At 38.6% G+C, this 20,382-nt stretch overlaps 1 protein-coding gene across 1 annotated transcript; it reads left to right on the forward strand.

Annotated features, from left to right (window-relative positions):
- The first annotated feature begins 8,338 nt into the window (after nt 1-8,338).
- LOC149241458 (uncharacterized) lies at nt 8,339-8,965 on the forward strand. Its single transcript, XM_089370551.1, has one exon. The coding sequence runs from the start codon at nt 8,339-8,341 to the stop codon at nt 8,963-8,965; it is 627 nt and encodes a 208-aa protein (XP_089226677.1).
- The last annotated feature ends 11,417 nt before the right edge of the window (nt 8,966-20,382 follow it).

Raw genomic sequence — 20,382 nt, forward strand, 5'->3', positions numbered from 1 at the left:
GTTTTGTCATTTGTATCATCCAAGAATTGTTCATTTATGTAATGTAAAGGAGGTTGCCCCCTCGAAGAGGCTAAATTCTAAGGCGTTGATCTATCTTTTCTATCTTTTCTTGAGCTGGTTTCATAACATTTGGTATCAGAGCTTTGGATTCTAGGGTTTCGCTGCTCCAAACAGGTCATCGTGGAATTTTCGCTATAACTGTTTTTCTGTGACGTTTCAGAAGTCGCAAAAAAAACTCATTTGAGAAGAAATCGCGTTGAACCTTGGGTCCGAATTTCAGAGCTTTTCGCGCGATATTTGCGGAGATATGATCTGAGGAAGTTGGTCTTTTTGCAGACTCCTGAATTACATTCAAAACATGTGACCTGGGGAAAATCGTCATAACTTTCTCTCTGGGGATCGGATTGAAATTTCATAAGAAGGTACAGAAGGAGGACGGACTGTAGTTTCTTGTGTGTGTGTTTCAGATTCAAAGGTTGAAACAGTGACTTGTGGTACGTCGTACAAGTTCGCTCTACTGAACCAGTCTAAAAGCAAGTCACTGTGGGAGATTTCACATAACTCTTCCTTGGAGAATCCAATTTGGCTCAGACTTGTGGCATTGGAAAGAGGACGTAGAAGGCTACTACAGGTAGCAATTTCAGAACTGGATGATCTGAAATTACAGAGATACATCAGATTCAATATCAGGTTTCTATAAAGTGAAAAAAGGTGTGTAGTTTTTTTTTTAAATTTTTGTGTAAGCTTGGTTTAACGAAATTCAAAGGGAAGAGTAAAGCATTATTATCGGTAACTGATGCCCCGAGGAAAGAAAATGCAAACACCTAGTAAGGAACCTAAAATCTCTGGCATGACTCATGAAGAAGAGGAATAAATGCTACATGATATATCAAAATTACAAGAACAAGTGCAGCAAATGTCACGCTCACAAAAGCTAACAGAAGCTAAGATAAGTGGCGTGGAATTTAGGATAAATGGCGTGGAATCTAAGATAAAGGGCATGGAAGCTAAGATGGATGATTCGAAGACAGATTTGAAGAGAGACATGGCAAATTTGAAGACAAAAATGGAAGAATTGAAGAAGTTGCTACAAGAAAGGGTCACTAATGGTGAAAAGGTAGTAAAGGAAACTCATGATGAGAACAAAAGAAATTTTAATCATGATTCCATAGACGCTAATGTTGGATCGAAGAATCAACATATTCAAAAAATCGATATGAGGAAGTTTGATGGCAAGGATCCCGCCACATGGATATTACAGATGGAGCAATTCTTCGATCTCAATAATGTGCAAAACGCACAAAAGGTACGTATGGAAACTGTATATTTGGAACCAAATCAGTTTGTATGGTATCAATGGCTTTGCTCTCGTAAAAAATTTATCACTTGGGCAATTTTTACGGAAGAATTGATAGCACATTATGAAGATACAAAAAGCAACACTTTTTTTAGCCAATTGATAAGTCTCAAACAAAAGGGTTCAGTAATGGAGCACATTGAGGAGTTCCAAAAATTGAACATAAGGGTAAAAGATATTCCAGAGGAGCATAGGATTGATGTGTTCATAGGGTCTTTAAAGGATAATATCCAACATGATGTTCGCCTTTGGGAACCTGATTCATTAGAGAAGGCATTCAGGTTAGCAAGAAAAATGGAAAGCAAAATTATGGCAACCAGGAAGCATACCACTCACAACTATAAAGACGGAAGTGTTGTTGCCCCTAGTCTTCCACAACCTATAAGGTTGACACCACAACAATTGGAAGAAAAAAGAGCAAAAGGGCTTTGTTACAGTTGTGATAGCAAATACACTAAAGGTCATAAGTGTGCTGAGAAGAAATTATTCTACATAGATTGTGAAGAGGAAGAAGAAAAGGAGCAAGAAAGGTCAAAAGAAGAAGATATACTCCAGGAACAAAGCCTAGATGAAGAAAAAATAAATCCGACCATATCTTGTAATGCATTGGCGGGAATTACCACTCCTCAAACCATCAAGATAGAAGGACAAATCAAGAAGAAAAAGGTAATAGTGTTGATTGATTCAGGAAGCACCCACAATTTTATTCATTGTAGGGTAGCAAAAGAATTGAATTGCTTCCTATATCCAGCACCAGAGTGTCAAGTGATGATTGCAAATGGAGGAACAATAAATTGCTCTGGAAAGTGCCATAATATCAAGCTATCCATGGGAGAATATGTATTGACTAGCCCAATGCTTTCCATTCCAATGGGAGGTGTTGATGTTGTACTAGGAGTCCAATGGCTACAATCCTTGGGTACAATAGCTTTTAATTTTCAAGAACTTTTCATCAAATTTTCTACGGAAGGAAAGGAAGTTGAATTAAGGGGTATTGCAGGGAAACCAGGAAAGATAATCAGCTCTAATGGCATGACAAAGCTTCTAAAAAAGGAGCAAAGAGGTGTAATTGCACAATTATGTTCGCTAGATGTTTCCACATTGGAATCATCTATTTCTCCAGATCTCCAAAAAGTCCTGGACAATCATTCCAAGGTATTTGAGACTCCAAAAGGTCTCCCACCTATGCGTGATCATGATCATGCTATTCATCTGATTCCAGGAAGTGTTCCTCCAAACATCAGGCCGTACAGATATCCCTATGTCCAAAAAAGTGAAATTGAACGTATGGTTGCAGAAATGCTAGAGGCTGGTATAATTCAACCGAGTCAAAGTTCTTTCTCAGCTCCAGTAGTATTGGTGCACAAGAAGGATGGATCATGGCGCATGTGTCCGGATTATAGGGAGCTCAACAAGCTCACTATTAAAGATAAGTTCCCCATTCCTGTTATTGATGAATTACTGGATGAATTGCATGGATCAATTTACTTCACCAAGTTGGATCTTCGTTCGGGATATCATCAAATCAGAATGAAGATTGAAGACATTCCGAAAACGGCATTTAGAACTCATGAGGGTCATTATGAATTTTTGGTCATGCCTTTTGGCCTTACCAATGCACCTTCAACATTTCAAGGTTTGATGAATTCAATTTTCAAACCATTCCTTAGAAAATTTGTGTTAGTATTTTTTGATGATATACTAATCTACAGCAAGTCTTGGAAGGATCATGTTGAACATGTTGACAGGGTGCTACAACTATTGGAGGAGAAACAATTATATGCAAAAAGATCCAAATGTTTCTTTGGAGTCCAGGAGGTGGAATATTTGGGTCATATTGTATCTCATGAAGGAGTTAAGGTAGACCCTAGCAAAATTAAAGCCATTAAGGAATGGAAAATCCCCACATCCATAAAGCATCTGCGAGGATTTCTTGGGTTGACAGGGTATTATCGCAAGTTTGTTAAGAATTATGGGAGAATAGCAGCACCTCTAACAACATTATTGAAGAAAGATTCATTTTCATGGACTCCGGAAGCAACAAAGGCCTTTGAACATCTTAAAGAGGCAATGTGCCAAGCACCGGTCTTAGCTACACCGGACTTCACAAAAACCTTTATTGTGGAATGTGATGCTTCAGGAAATGGAATTGGTGCTGTTCTAATGCAAGATGAAAGACCCATTGCTTTTGAAAGTCGTCCAATCAAGGGAAAGTTTTTAAGCAAAGCTATTTATGAGAAGGAAATGTTGGCAATACTCCATGCACTTAAGAAATGGCGACCCTACCTAATGGGAAGACACTTCAAGGTAAAAACGGATCATGATAGCCTTAAATACTTTTTAGAACAAAGATTATCCTCTGAAGAGCAACAAAAGTGGGTCACAAAGATGTTGGGTTATGACTTTGAAATCATCTACAAAAAAGGGAAGCAAAATGTGGTGGCAGATGCACTCTCAAGAAAGGATGAGGATGTGGAAGCATTGTTGTGTGCCATTTCTATTATCCAACCAGATTGGATAAACGAAGCAAGGGAGGAATGGAAGAATGACGAAGAAGTGTGGGCACTTATTCGAAAGCTACAACAAGATTCCAGTACTTCTGATACATTTAGCTGGCAAAATGATTCGTTATGGTACAAAGATCGCTTATACCTCTGTAAGAATTCCCAGCTAAAACAAAAGATTCTTATGGAATTGCACACTTCTCCCTTAGGAGGGCACTCAGGATTTTTAAAAACTTACCACAGGGTTAAGAAGGAATTTTTTTGGGATGGCCTTAAATCAGATATTCAAAAGTTTGTGGCAGAATGTTTGGTTTGCCAGCAAAATAAAGTTGAAACAATTAAGACACCGGGTCTATTACAACCTTTATCCATTCCAAGCCAACGTTGGGAGGAGGTTTCAATGGATTTTATCACAGGTTTACCCAAGTCTGAGGGAAAGAGTGTCATCATGGTGGTAGTTGACAGACTTACCAAGTATGCACACTTTTGTGCATTATCACATCCATTTAAAGCCAGTACAGTTTCTACTGCATTTATGGAAACAGTTCAAAAGCTACATGGAAACCCAAAGATTATTGTAAGTGACAGAGATCCCATTTTCACTGGAAATTTTTGGACAGAATTATTTTCTTGTCTTGGTACTCAGTTAGCTCATAGCTCATCTTATCATCCTCAATCTGATGGGCAAACTGAGATAGTAAACAAATGTTTGGAAGGATATCTTCGTTGCTTTGTATCTGATAAACAGACACAATGGGTCAAATGGTTGCCTCTGGCTGAATGGTGGTATAACACTTCCTTCCATACAGCAACAAAAATGACCCCATTTATGGCACTTTATGGGTATCAACCACCATCCATCACATCATATTTAAGAGAAAATTCTAAGGTTCAGGCAGTGGAACATCACATCGAACATCAACAACAAGTCCTCCAACTCTTAAAGGATAACCTCGTGTTGGCACAAAATAGAATGAAACAACAGGCAGATCAACATCGCAGTGAAAGAAGTTTTGATGTAGGTGATTGGGTATTCCTACGGCTACAACCATATAAGCAAATGTCCCTAAAGCAAGCTAAGAAGGATAATAAATTATCACCAAAGTATTATGGTCCGTACAAGGTGTTGCAAAAGATTGGTACTATGGCATACAAATTGGAGCTTCCTGCAGCTTCTCGATTGCACCCAGTTTTCCATGTTTCATGTTTAAAGAAGGTTATAGGTGACAAGCTCCCAATTCAAACAATATTGCCAGAACTTGACGAGGAAGGAAAAATTATATTGGAACCGGAAGCAGTCACAGAAACAAGAACTCGACAGCTACGAAATCGATCAATTTCAGAGTATCTTATCAAGTGGAAGAACTTATCCGCTGAAGATTCCACATGGGAGGATGAGAATTTTATGCAGAAGTATCCAAAACTACTCAAGCGTTGAGGACAACACTTTTTTGAAGGAGAGGGGCATGTTGGGTCCCTATAATACTAGTGATTACCCCATTACTATTGTAGTTATACCCCTTATTTATATTTTTGTGCCCCTATTACCCCCATATTGTTATTTCTGTGCCCCATAGAATCCCTCTATTGTTATTTTTGTGGCTTTATATTATTATTGTTAGGTCGGCTGGATTATATTGTGACTCCTTAGACTCCTATATATAAAAAGGAGGTTTTGTCATTTGTATCATCCAAGAATTGTTCATTTATGTAATGTAAAGGAGGTTGCCCCCTCGAAGAGGCTGAATTATAAGGCGTTGATCTATCTTTTCTATATTTTCTTGAGCTGGTTTCATAACAGAATACAGGCGAATGATGAAGCTTAGGTTTGGGTATCATAATACTCGTATGATAGAGAAATACATATGAAATAAAAATCCGTGCGAACATTTGGCACGATGGACTAAGGCATGGGGAGAGGAACTACAGCCGGAATGGGTTCACATCTTTTATCACACTTTGGATACCATTCCAATGAACTGGTATCTGGAAATTGAGCTGCAACATGGGACGACTGAATGGGATATCCTGAAGGAAAGTTTCCTGTTGATATTCAACTTTGAAGATGGCTTTGAATGTATTGATGAGGCACTCCAAGAAATCAAAGCTGTGATCTTTAAAATACCTAAGGAACTGGTAGCATGGGTTCAGCCAGATTGGAATACCTAGTTGCGCCATGCGCTAGAATGTTATAATGTAACTACAAAAGAAGGAAAAGACGACCCTATAAACATCAATATTCCTGAGTCCGAAGGACAACGCGAGATCGAGGGACCCAAAACAACAATCCTTGACATAGTAGAGCCTTTAAAGACTCAACAGGTAAATATTGGATCAGACACGCAACTAAAGTTTGATAAGATAGGTGACTATTGGGATGAAGATACTGTTGATAAGGTCGTAGAGCTACTACGCGAATATAAGGACTTGTTTCCCACCAAGTTTTTGATCTAAAGGGGATAGTCGGGGATTTGGGTGTCATGAAGATTATTTTGAAGCCATATGTGAAACTTGTAAAGCAACGCCCCTACCGATTAAATCCCAAATATAAGGAAAAGGTGCACAAAGAGTTGGATAAGATGCTGGAAGCTGGGATCATTGAACCTATGGAGGAATTAGACTAGGTAAGTCCTATGGTAGTCCAAGAAAATAAACAGTAGGATGAAATTCAGATATGCATAGATTTGAGGAAGTTGAATGATGCATGTGTCCATGACCAATTCCCTACGCCATTTACAGATGAAGTGCTAGAGAATGTTGGAGGGTAGGAAGCCTACTCGTTCACTGATGGGTTCTTGGGGTATCATCAGATCAAGATCGTGGAAGAGGATCGAAGTAAGACCACCTTCGTAATGGAATCGGGTTGTTTTCAATATACGGTAATGCCTTTTGGGCTGAAGAAGTCCCTTGCAATATTTTCTAGAGTGGTAATTGCGGATTTTAAAGAATTTATCCACAAATTTTTAGAATTATACTTTGATGATTGGACCATGTTTGGGTTAGTTAAGCACCATGTTTCTAGTCTGCACCTCATGCTGAATACCTGTCGCAGATATCAGATTGCCCTTAACCTGAAAAAGTGTATCTTCTGCGTACCATACGAAATATTGCTAGGTCATGTGGTTTGCAAGGAGGGTTTGATGGTAGACCCTGCTAAGATAACTGTCATTGTTAATTTGGAAGCCCGGAAAAATGTAAAATAGGTGCATGCAATGTTGGGCCATATAGGGTATTATAGGAAGTTTATGAAAGCATATGTGCAAATAATTGCGCCGATGGAGAAGCTTTTGAAGAAGGACGCACCATTCTACTTAGACGAAGATTGTTAGACCAGTTTAGACATTTTAAAGGAAAAATTGGTCACCGTGCCCATTCTGGTGTTCTCAGATTGGAAAAAAGAAGTTTCATGTTCATGTGGATGCATCCTATATTGCATTAGGTGCGGTGCTGACCCAACCAGGTGAAGGAGACATTGATCATCCAATAGCATTTGCGAGTAGGAAATTATCAAAGGCAGAGAAGAACTACCCAAATACATAGTGCGAAAGACTAATGATGGTGTATGCGCTACAAAAATTACGGCAATATCTGTTAGGCGCACACTTCAAAATGTATACAAACCATTTTGCTCTAAAATACCTGGTTAATAAGCCTGTGTTGGGGGGGGGGGGGAGATTTGCAGATGGTTGTTGCTATTCCAGGAGTATGATTTTGAGGTGATTGTGAATCTAGGACGCTTGAATGCTAGTCTTGATCACCTATCTAGGATTGATACTAGTGATGAGCCTATAAGTTTGGAAGAAGGGTTGCCTGATGCGCAACTCTTTGCTATTCGTGTCACAGATGATCACTTTGCCAATATAATTAAATTTTTGTCTACAGGAACAACCCCGAAAGGATATTTGACACAATAGAAGAAGGAATTGGTGGTCCGCACGACTGAATTCTCTGTGATCATTGGACACTTATACAAAATGGGTTCTAATGAGATACTATGCAGGTATTTCCTAGAATATGAACAGAAAACATCCTTGCAGAAGAGCATGTAGGAGTAGCGGGAGGACATTATGCAGGCAGAGCGACTGCACAAAAGATCCTACGCATAGGACTTTGGTGGCCCACGGTACGTAAGGAATCAAAGGTCTATTATAGGGCGTGCGATGCTTGTTAGAGGAAGGGGAGACCATCGCAAAGGGATGAGTTGCCATTAAATCTGCAAATAACCTTGCAGGTGTTCGATAAATGGGCGATCGACTTTGTGGGTCCAATTTAGCCACCAGGGAAAAAGACCAGGGCACGATACATTATTACAACAACTGAATACTTGACATGATGGGCAGAGGTACAATCAGTAAAAGACTGTAGCGCAGCTACCACTGCGAAGTTCATCTTTGAGTTTATTTTGTCCAGGTTTGGCTTCCTTAAGATCTTAATGAGTGATAGGGGCATGCACTTCCTCAATGAAACAATCGTTACAATGCTTGAGGAATTCCAAATATATCATCAGAAGAGTACACCATATCCCCCTCAAGCCAATGGTACGGTAGAAGCCTTTAACAAAATCTTGGAGAGCGCCTTGACTAAGGTTTGCAACACGAAGCGAAATGACCAGGACATTCGCACACCAGCAATGCTTTGGGCGTATAGGTCCACTTGTAAGAAGTTGATGGGCCAAACCCCTTTCCGAATGGTATATGGGAAGGAGGCTATAATGCCCATGGAATACATTGTGCCAAGTCTGCGGATTTCAACATTGATAGATATGGCTAATCGCGATACCATGGAGGAGCGTCTCGTGCAGTTGGTAGAACTGGAAGAAGATTATTTCCATCAACATGTGCAAAAAGACCGTGAAAAGGCATGGAATGATCGCCATATCAAACATCACACCTTTAAGAATGAAGATTTGGTTTTGCTATATGATAATAAGTTTACAAAGTTCCCTAGAAAATTTCAAATGCATTGGCTGGGACCCCATGTAGTTAAGGAAATTACAGATGGGGGCACAGTTCAACTCGCGAAGCTGAATGGCGAATTATTTCCAGGAAAGGTCAATGGAAGCCGCTTGAAGCTGTACATAGGTGATCCCGCCCCTGCACAATGACTATATGATTGTGGGATAGTCTTAGTAATCCAGGCAGCTGAAAGAATGTACAAGACTTTAAACTACATTGCCCAAGAGTTAGAAAGGCAAAGCAAAGGGGCTGTGTGATAGATCCAAGGATGGTGCTAGACAGAGCTGCGCTAGGTTGGGGGGCCCTGTGCAACCTGGCCAAAAGGTGACCATTGGTAGCACTGTAGCAATTTTCTATTGAAAGGAGCAGGGGGGGCATTTAAGATGTAAATATTTGGAAATATGCCACCAAATGTGTATTAATGACCAAGAATTGGAGGGAACAGTTGGATTTAAATTCAAATGTAGCTATAAATACGACATGCTGCCTTGCATTCGAACACTTTGCTTTCAAAGAGTCTACCTTAAAATTTTGTGCCAAGACAAGTGTTGTATATCTGAGAAAGATTGGGAGGCAATTATTTCACAACTGGAGTTCACTAAACTATTTGACTGGTAACGTAAGATCATCTTTGACAGGATGACTGCAACTCCCCCTGAAATGGAAGCAGCGCCATCTGTCCATGTGGTATTTTTGACTACGACGCCTAGGTCTCCCAGAACTAAGCCTTATGTTCCTCAGTCTTCTACTTATAAGGAGACATATAAGAAGCAAAAGAAACCTCAACAGGTCTCGATGAGGCAGTCACCGCGGAAAAACCGCACGGAGGCCCGCCAGAAAGGGAAGATGGATCGTTCATAACAACCAACCGAGCCAAGGGATTTGAGTGAAGAATAATTGCACAAAGGAATCAAGGAGATTGATGATGAGGAGGGTGAGTCAATGACTCGAATACCAAAGTATATCCCACCACTCAAGGCCACGATTAAGTTGCCTAAAGACCCCGATAACGTAAAATTCATGGTGACTACGCCACTCTTGTTGGAGAAGGTGGTGTTTGAGGGCGCGTTGTTGGCCCACATACTGACCCTAAAAATGGAGGACTGAGAATTAGGGGATCACGAGAAGTTCCCTCAGTTGGCATCGACCAAATACCTATCCAAGGTATATTATGAGGCATGAGACGTTATGTGGCTGGAGCAAGTGAAGTGGATCACTGGTGTTGGGGCCACGAGGCTCCTGAATATGCTCTGGGTACAGTATTTTAGTCGCACTAATATAAATACCATTTGTATATGAAAATTGCTCACATTAGTGCACGATGGGTGTCTTTGGTCGGGAGAACCCATCCCAATTATCGACATGCTGATCCACCAGATCACCTTGATGCCATATCAAGGCATGGATACGATAGAAGCATTTGGAGGAAACACGTAGGAGAAGAAACTCGTAGAATAGATGAAGAACAAGTTTGGGCTGATAAAGAAGTTGCACAGATATTCTATCCACTCTATCACGGATCCCGCGGTGTAGTTTTCCATGGAGATATTGGCGTGCAAAATCATGTGGAAGTGCCGTGCAGATGAAGTTCTGTGCAATGTGCCAAAGGAATCCAGTATAACTGGGCTCAGTACTTGTGCAACGAATTTTTGGAGAACTTTCGGGAGGCCTAGGAGGAGGGTAGGGCATTTCATTATGCCTAGTTACTATTGCTGGTTGCTTTAGTGTTGTGGTGGATGCTTGAGAACAATCAATTTCCTCAGCAAGAGACAAACTTGTTGGAGGCAACGAAGTTCGCTTCGCTTTGGGCTACCAAGGACCCTGTGCGAGTCATAGAGGAAAAAATCTCCCGGGTCCTGTTTGAGATGGATCTGTGGACGGTGATTAGCCAGAAGACATAACTGTGACCCACACTGTATGCCCAATACGAGCCTCTTGCTAATTTCAAAGCAAACTTCCACAACTTGCATGTTCACGCAAGAAGGGATCCCAAGATGACATGGTACAAGCTGCCTTACGTGTTGACTAAGGCAGATGTAGCAGAGATCGTGGCCAAATGGCCACCTAAATGGCTAACCCCATTAGATGCGGGAGAAAGTACAAGCAAGGCTGTGGAGGATACCACCGCGCAGATAACAGTAGCAGAGAAATAAAAGGAAGCCCAGAAGGTTGCCACCTGGGAGAAATATGCACAGTGGAAAGAGGCTGTTGCTAGAGAAAAGGAAGCAACAAACAAGGTAAAAGCAGCCCGCATAACGAAAACGTCGTAGACCACCATCGACTTTGAAGAGTCCGATACAAAGCGAACGTCGGACTGAGAAGAAACAAAAGAGGAAGAAGAAGGTGGCGTGGAGTAGGGAACCCCCTTCATGGTGAATAAGTGACAAAAGTAGACATCCATAGGGCCGCAGAAGAAACAAAAATCTGACTGCTCAGCTTGGGTGACCCCATTAGTCCTCACCGAAAGGGACTTAGATGAAATCAGTGATGTGGTTCGAGATTTAACATCATAACTTTGGCTTCACTTCGAAGAATAGTACTAGCAGGTGCTAGGAAATGTTCAGCAAGCCCTACGGGAGCTACAAGTCCAAATAGGTCGAGTACAAGCGAGCGTGGGACAAGTGAGGGAGGTGCAAGCGAGGCTGCATCAAGCGAGCATGTCAGTTCTAGATTCGAACAAGACTTTGGATCTCAATCTAGTTCACCTACCAGAGGGAGCCCTGCACACTGAGGCTGAAGAAGCAATGACCCAACTACTGCAGTTTAAGAATCTAGGCCTAAACCTTGTGACACTCCCTATCTAGACCCTACACGAGCTTCACTAGGGGGTCTCTGATGAGTTGTAGATTAGGGAGCAGTGCACACTGTTGGTTATCAATGAAGTAAAAACAAACAACTAACAAATCTTTGCAGAAAAGGAACATGCACTTAAGGAGAAGGAGGAAATCACCGCACACAGTTAGTAATTGGAAGCAGCCATTACATAAGTTTGCAATGAACTGGCAGAGCTCAAAATTTTAGTTGAGGCAACTTCCACAGAGAAGATACAAAAGTTGGTCGTGATAGTAAAAGAGTCGAAGGATGAAATCAGCCGAGTCTGGTTCAAATTACAGCTACAAATATCAGAGCTATAATTGAAGCTGCAGCCTACGACCCCTCTAGAGGTCTGGAAGCAACACAGAGCTGCTATCAAGGAAGGCATGTCCAATTTAGAAAATGCAGTCAAGGGCTACACCAAGCTGTTCGAGCAAGCCATGGAGTTATGGACTTCACTACAGGAGGACTCGACTCTGTTGAATATTGGCACAAATATCAAGGAGAAATAGAGGCATTTCGATGAGATCCGGTCGACTGTTCCAACACTCGCGCCTGTACAACGGTTCACAGGGCTGCAAGAAGGAAGTTTGCTGCAAAATGAGATTGATGAGCTGCGCCGCAAGGAAGAAATTATTACTACCTGTGCAAAGTCATCGACAGAGGAGGCCAACCAGCTGAATCTATCAGTCCAAAGTAAACTTAAGAGCATGCATCAAACTTAGAGGACCATGGGCCTCGCGGTGGATGACCCAACTACCAAAAAATTGGTCGAGGAAATACATGACTGTTGCTATGCAAGGAACAACCGATCTATAGGTTTTGAAGTTGGATTTCCATAAATTCCAAGCGAAGATCGAAGCGTCAGCCGAGTGACTTGAGGACGAGTCACAAAATTGTGTTGGGGGCCTGTTGGGATAGGGTCCCCTGGGGTCAAGTTTTGGTCCTTACTTTTTGTACAGATGTAAAGTCTCCACGATTTGAGCAGAGTGTGAAGATAATAAGAGTCAAAGGGGCTTGAGTCCCTTAGGTTGTTAGGAGATAAGAAGTTTTGAGACCACCCATGGTCTGCAGACCATGGTATTGTAAAAGAAAAGAATATATATAAAATGGTCATAACGAGTCTAGAGAGGGCATAGCTTGAAGATCATTATTTTGGGCAAGTAAGCTAAGGCAGGAAACGTTTGTTTCCTGTACTTAGGTGAAGGGGAAGGCTCCTACAACTGAGTCCGCGGAGACCTTGGTAAGTCCACAGGTTGAGTACGTGGGCCCCTGTAGCTGAGTGCGCAAGGAAAAAGAATCTATACTTGAACAAATACATCTAATAAAAATAGTTTTGATCGAGTAAATGTGCATCTGTGTACCTATTTTTACTTCTGCAGTTTTCTGTATTTTTTCTCTGTATTGAAAATTATATGAATGAATGCATATCTTATGCGCAAAAGTGGTAGATCAATAATATTTGTTGATATTATGAATAATTAAAGGACCTTTGCAAAGATATAGATGTTGTTTAGGTGAATTACTGTAACTTACTCTTTCAAAAGGTTTAGGGTTCGCGAAGACAAAGATAAGCCCTAGCAGCTACAAGAATCGACCACACAGGCCTCTGGATGCAGAAACCTGGTTCTTTCATCCCCCAATACTGCTTTGGGGGAGACTTCAGCCTGCACAACGTGGGTTGTTGCCGAAAGGGCCAACAATTTAGGGTTTTGTTGGTTGGCGCAACTAACTTTGAACCTGGGTCAAGACCCATCAAGCCAACAATTGTTAAAGCATATTGTTTGTAATGATTGTGAAGTTGGATCATAATTAGAGACTAAGATGTGAAAAAATATGAAAATAATATCCATGAACTTACACGATTGTAAGAGTTTGTCAATTCTCCTTCTTAATATTTTAATTTTGGGTTTTCTAGAGTTTCCATTGTCATCTACATTTCATAAATCATTTGCTTCAATCATGAATCTTTTTCATTGATGGATGCAATAATTGGCATCGTTTGGATCTTGTCACAATAATAAATAACAACACTCTCGATGGATTTTCATAGCTTCTCACTCTGTCCAATTTTAACTACTAGTTCATTTTTTTTAACTTAACATTATTTCCTCTAGGTCTTTTAACATTGTATTGGTCGTCTTCTTGCTAAATTGTGCTGCATGACTTAATGAAATCTCAACCATTGTCTGTTACCCCTAAAACATGATTTCTGAAAGATTCTACTAAAGGATTTGTACATAGAATGAAAACAAATACATTGTGGCCTTATTTAGTTTTGTTGTATAGCTCAGGTGGATGTTACCATTTCTAACATCTAATAAACTGACTAGACTTTGGTAGAAATTTCTTCCGCTTTCCACTACGAATGATGCAAACATATATATAATTTTTTTCTTTGACTTTCTCTAAACAACAATTATTAACTCAACAAACACAACCAGTTTCGTGCAATACAAAACCTTTTTCTCAACTTTATTTATGAGGTTTATTAGTTTCATAAATACCTCTCTCACAACCATATCACACTGAAAACCCAATATGCATGTAACACACTTAAGTTCCTTTTGAAATAATTCCTTATGTAATATATATAAGATTATATTGAACAATTAATAGTCACTAGGAATGGAAATTAAATAGCCATTATATGCACGAAAATTATAAATAATGTAAGAAAATAACATAGCATGACCAAACATAACAAAGTAAATAGTAAGAACAATTATCTTAATCAAGACTATCTATAGTAGTTATTAGAATTGGATTTATTCACTACCTAACCATATTTTTCCAACATAAGCACCATGTTCAAGTTAAGCTATGAAGTGAGAAGGGTGAAGGGTGAAGTACGTACTTGATTGTATAACTTATGTTTGCCATATCTTGCTATGACTTTCTTATTTTCCCCTTTTATTGTTGTTGTGAAGTCAAATCCACACAACATTGTCGATTGATTATGGCATCACCTATTCTTAATCAATTTATTTGTATTTTTATTCAATTAGCTTGTTTTATTTCATTTTAATTGTAGTATTTCTCCTCATTAATGTTACCTTGAAAAGGTCATGATTCTTTTATTCTATGTAATGTTGTCTTTGAGAGACTTTATAATTCATCAAAGAACTTATGATCACATATTCAATCTTTTCTCTTTGTCTCTAGTCCATTTTATTACTATCTCTTTTGGATTCTTGTTTTCTATAAATGCTACCCACCTTCTTATAATACTTAAATAACATAATCCTTATTAGGTTCACACATGGGTTTTTCCAATCTTATTCAATCAATGGTATAGAACTCAAATTTTCTTTCCATTTAACTAGGTATCTATTCTTTATTCATGTTCCTCATACTTATTCATATAATTTGTCATCTCTTTTCTTTTCTTCCCCTTAGTACACTTTATTACACCATACTTCTTATCTAAAGTGATTATTATTATCCTAGAATGCAACACATAATTGTCACATTGATGCTTATTATTATAAGATATTAATAGTTAGTTTGGAAAGTTTGTATACTTTGTTAGTACCATCTATCCTAGATTGAATCCTGTGGTTAAATCTTGTATGAAGATTTCTGTAAACTAACATTCCAACCTAAATTTATGCCTTTGTGTCCATAACTGATACAAATACGTCATTTTTCCAGTATCTCTAATCATGCATTAATCAACCATGAATTTCATTCCCTTTCAAGCTTTCTAAGGTAACCATGTTTTAAATCAAGGGGAAATTTTCATCCAATAGATAATGAAAAATTTAATCCTTAATAAACCATACCACGTGCCTTCCCTAAATCTTTTGTTTTGACAATAATTCTTCTTGGAAATTTATTTCCCTTATTGCAACTATAACATAAGTTTCCATCATCCAAGGGATGTATAATTAATATATCATATTAGTTTTCCATAACTTGTTATTCACTTATCAATGCACCACTCTTTACTAGGGTAAACCAAATATTAAGGACACTCACTTCTTCATACTTTTACAACACTTGTGCTGAATGAGCCTACACATTTCCAAGCTAATTCCTCGATATATAAGGAAAATGAAACACCCATAATACCACTACAAATCTGACATTTTTGTTGTTGTTGGATAGATGTATAATTATCAAGGAGCTTTTTCACTTTCGATTTTTATTTCCTTAGTAATTTATAATAGAACAATTTTCTTATCAATGTTCATCTAGATAGTAATATCTACTTTAATTACCTAATGAGACTCATTATACCTAACCTCTCATTTGTTGATACCCTGATAATGTTGTAAATATAATATGTTTAGATTATTGATAGCTTGTGCATTTAAATCTCATATTCTTCATTTGCATTTTACCTTCCATTACAGTCATTTACCAAGGTAGGTATGAATTACCCATTTCTACACAATATATGTATATATACCCATCCTTCAATAGATTTTTTTTTAGTACCCGTGTCAAATAAACTCTACTTGAATATATAATCACTAAAATTTGTTATCTTGAAGCAATCAAATAAAGATTTAGAAAATCACAAGAACAATGTAAATGTATTGATTTTTGGTAGATCTTGTTTCAACTTTATTTATTTATTTTCTCAATCAATAATACAATTTATTTTATTTATGTTTTGACAAAAAGAGAAACATAATATTGAAATTTTCTCAATCAATAATACAATTTATTTTATTTATGTTTTGACAAAAAGAAAAACATGATATTGAAATTTACAATGTAAATTCTAAATTTATTAGCTTACCCAACTAATTTATATATATTTGATATTTAATCCATTTTTTTAACTACTATTACATATTTTAATAATATTACTATAAATTTATTATTAATATTTTTTTGAGTTATTCACACAATTATATATATATATATATATATATATATATATATATATATATCTTTATGCGAATATCACTGAGTATCCCCATTTATATTTGCGTTCTCACCTTAACAATTTAACCTTAGGTACCAATTAAATTTTCATGCTCAAAATTATGTGTCAACAAGTAATCATACAATAAACGACTCTAGATTCTACTTGTTTAATGTTTAAAACATTACCATGCCCATGCTTGATGAGCACATCCTGTGTTAATATCCAACACATAATAATAATAATAATAATAATAATAATAATAATAGTAAATTCAACTTTGGTTAACTTTCCCATGTTAAATCATTTCATTAGAATTATTAATCAATTAAGCAGTATCTTAAATAGGCCAAACCTTATACAACATGAATTAATGGTAAAAAAAATAAATTGCAACTTGCTTATGAACTACGATAAGAGGAAGCATGGATCTCTCATAGGCTATTAAGTTTCTGTCCTATGTGCTTATGCAACTTGCTTACAAACTACGATAAGAGGAAGCATGGATCTCTCATAGGCTATTAAGTTTCTGTCCTATGTGCTTATGCAACTTGCTTACAAACTACGATAAGAGGAAGCATGGATCTCTCATAGGCTATTAAGTTTCTTTGACTCTTAATAACCGTGCACCAACCACATGGCAGAGCGTGACATCATGACTATGGAAAGGACGTTATGTCATAAATCTAGTGAGCGGTGCCTTTCGGGGCTAACCCCTTTAGCTTGGGACAGGGGGGAAATTCTTTAGAATACCGCGCTACAAATTGTTCCACAGTGTAATGCATGGGACCACATCACATGCAACTGGGCCTTTATAATATTGCAGAATCACAATTGACGATTTCAAAATGTAGCATTTGGTTGCAGTCCCAAATCTTGTGATCTCCGATGAGTGACTTGTCTTGATATACGTGGAGAGGAAATGAGTGAAGCCCCACATCAGAGCCCTCTCTATCGATGATTTCCAATCAGAGGTGTAACCTTGGTGCATGACATGTCAATTCGCCGATTGGCGATCACCTTCTGCGTTTGGGCCTTGGTCCTGTGGCTCTTCCCATGACCACAGTCTAGCCCCCGTATCAGAGCCCTTCAATCAGAGGTTATCCATCAGAGGTTTCACTTCGATGCACAATACGCCTCAACCTGCGATTGCTGATCTCCCATACGTGATGTCATCACTGCCATGTATCTGCCACGTGTCAGCTTTTGAATAATGCCACGTGTTGCCCTTGATTCCTTTGAACTCTTTGTGACCGTGGTGCTAGCCCCAAAATCAAAGCCCTCTCTATCGGGAATTTCCAATCGGAGGTGTAACCTTGGGGCATGCCATGTCAATTCGCCAATTGCTGATCACCGATCACCTTCTACGTTTAGGCCTTGGTCTTATGGCTCTTCACGTGACCATAGTCTAGCCCCCGTATTGGAGCCCTTCAATCATAGGTTATTAATCAAAGGTTTCACTTCGATTGAAAAATCGCCTCAACCTCCGATCGCTGATCTCCCATACGTGACACGATCACTGCCACGTATCTACCACGTGTCACCTTTTGAATAATGCAACGTGCCACCCTTTTTTGGCCTATTGTGAGCCTTGAAACTATTGAATCCACCTACCACATATCAACCATCTTGGCAAGTTGTGATGACGTAAGCCTCCCCGTGTCACTTGTAATAACCAATTACTGCTTGCAACACGTACCTTAACGCATCCAATTGCTATTTGCCACCTGTCTCTTATCAGATCCATTCTTTTTGTTGCCATGCATCCCTTTGGGAGGAGAGAGAAAAGGCTCAAGCTTCTTTAGTTTTGTAGACAAATCCTTTGTTAATTTGTTATTGTCCATCTCAACACTTTAACACTAGTGGCCCATTACTGACGGTTTCCTCACATATCGTGACTCGTAATATCGACAATTTTAAGATGTGGCTGATTCGTGGAAATTTTTGCTTGAGAGTGGATGTGATGTTCTATTGGATTATTTTTCATACCTCTGCAGGGTTTGGATATCGGAAGGAAAACAAATCTCGGAAGTCGGAAGTCGAAAGTTTAAAAAACAGGGCATTTGGAGGTCGACAAGGATCGCTAGATATCTGAAACATATAAGGCACTGACACCTTGGACCTGCGGGACATTCTTGTTTGTCTATTGGTCAGACGAACCTCTTTATAATAGAGTTATATCAGACTAATGACATCATGGAAATTATTTTTGAAATTTCCGATGCATGTAGCATTGGTCTTGTATAATAATAAACAAATATCTAAATTCCGAATCTTCGAACTGTGCTATGGACCTCCAACCACTAATATGAAACCCAATTGTTTTATTATACCAAACTTAAATGTGAAATCACATCCACCCCTTATCATAGCTTTTGGAATATGACCTCCGATAAGATCCACTCTCTATGCACGTATCTTTCTCTTGCTATCTATTTTATTCATTAATTACCGTTGGTTAACTGACTATGTGCATTTACTGTCGTTTTATTCTCCCTCGTACGAAGATATCATGTTTTACGCCCTTGTACAGAGGAAAATTAATATGATCGATCAACCTTTTTTTTCCACAGATTTCTAAAATATTTCTTCTGGTGTCAAGGTTTCAATGCCTGAAAACTCCGATATATATTTAATCAATATGGCACATTTTTTTAACGATTTCAAATTAAAACCTCTACACGCATCTTGGTCTCAACGGCTACTATATTCATTAATCTAATTAATGGACTGACCATGTGCATTTACTTTCACTTTATTCTCACTCACATGAAATTGATATGTTTATGCCTTGGACACTTTATTATATGCATTTATTCAAACAAGCCACATTGATATTTTGGAGCAGACTTTTGACTTGCAAGATTTCGAAAAGGATTCTTCTCATGTCAATGTTTCAAAATCCCAAAACTCCCATGTATATCTAATCAATATATCACATTTTCCTTTGATTAAGGTTTGAAACTTATCCATACATCTTGACGTCGAGGACTATTTTATTCAATAATCTAATTAATGGCTCGCCTATGTGCATTTATTCTTACTTTACTCTCGCTCGAATGAGAATCTATATCATTGTCTATATCATTGGTAACCCCACAACCTCTACCACGTGTCCTGACTCTAATTTATTGCTCCCTCAGCTTAGATGGTAGATGGCCGCATGCTCTATTTATCCTCTTCACATCGCACTATTTTGCTGATTTTTTGAGTTCCATTTTCTGTCGTTTTTACTGTGCTATTGTTGGTCTCTTGCTGTTGGTACTGCACATCGTGCTACTGCCTTCAACCAGATAAATTCCCTGGAATTTCAATAAAAAACATGTGAGAATCGAGAACCTGCTAACCATACCGTCAACTGCACTCAAATGGAAAGTATCAATGTTTTCATAATGCGTATATAGCTTAGAATACTATGTGTGTTGTCACAACGTGCAACATACCAACCTGTTGAGTTTCTGAAATGCCATATATAGACAAAAAACTTTCTATGCTTAAACATTTCAATTTTGCTTTCCCCTTACCTTTGACTATTGGCAACAATCTAAATTGTAAATCTTTCTTCTTTCATTTGGCTCCAAGTATGCCAATCCTGTGAATGACCACACTCTTTGCTTTATTTCCACTTCTCTTCCAATGTTGATAACACTTTACGGGCTTTCACATTTCATGACAACTCCTTTCCTAGTCATCATGGAAGTTGCCTTGATAACGAATGCCATCACTTTTTTGCTCACTAGCTCTACAACGATCCAACTGTTATCACTCATAATTTTCTCTAGAAGTTATTAGAAGAAAGAAAATGATTGAGGTAACCACAAACCAACTTTTAAGCATAGGCTCTAGCCAACCTATGGCTCAGAGAGGGCTCTC

This window comes from Pinus tabuliformis, chromosome 8 (assembly GCF_031772625.1).
Source record: "Pinus tabuliformis cultivar Carrire ecotype Pingquan chromosome 8, CPIR1, whole genome shotgun sequence".
Taxonomy (NCBI): Eukaryota; Viridiplantae; Streptophyta; class Pinopsida; order Pinales; family Pinaceae; genus Pinus; species Pinus tabuliformis.

Bases quoted from the DNA above. Each gene is read 5' to 3' on its own strand.
- LOC149241458 (XM_089370551.1), top strand. From the start codon at position 8,339: ATGCTTGAGGAATTCCAAATATATCATCAGAAGAGTACACCATATCCC.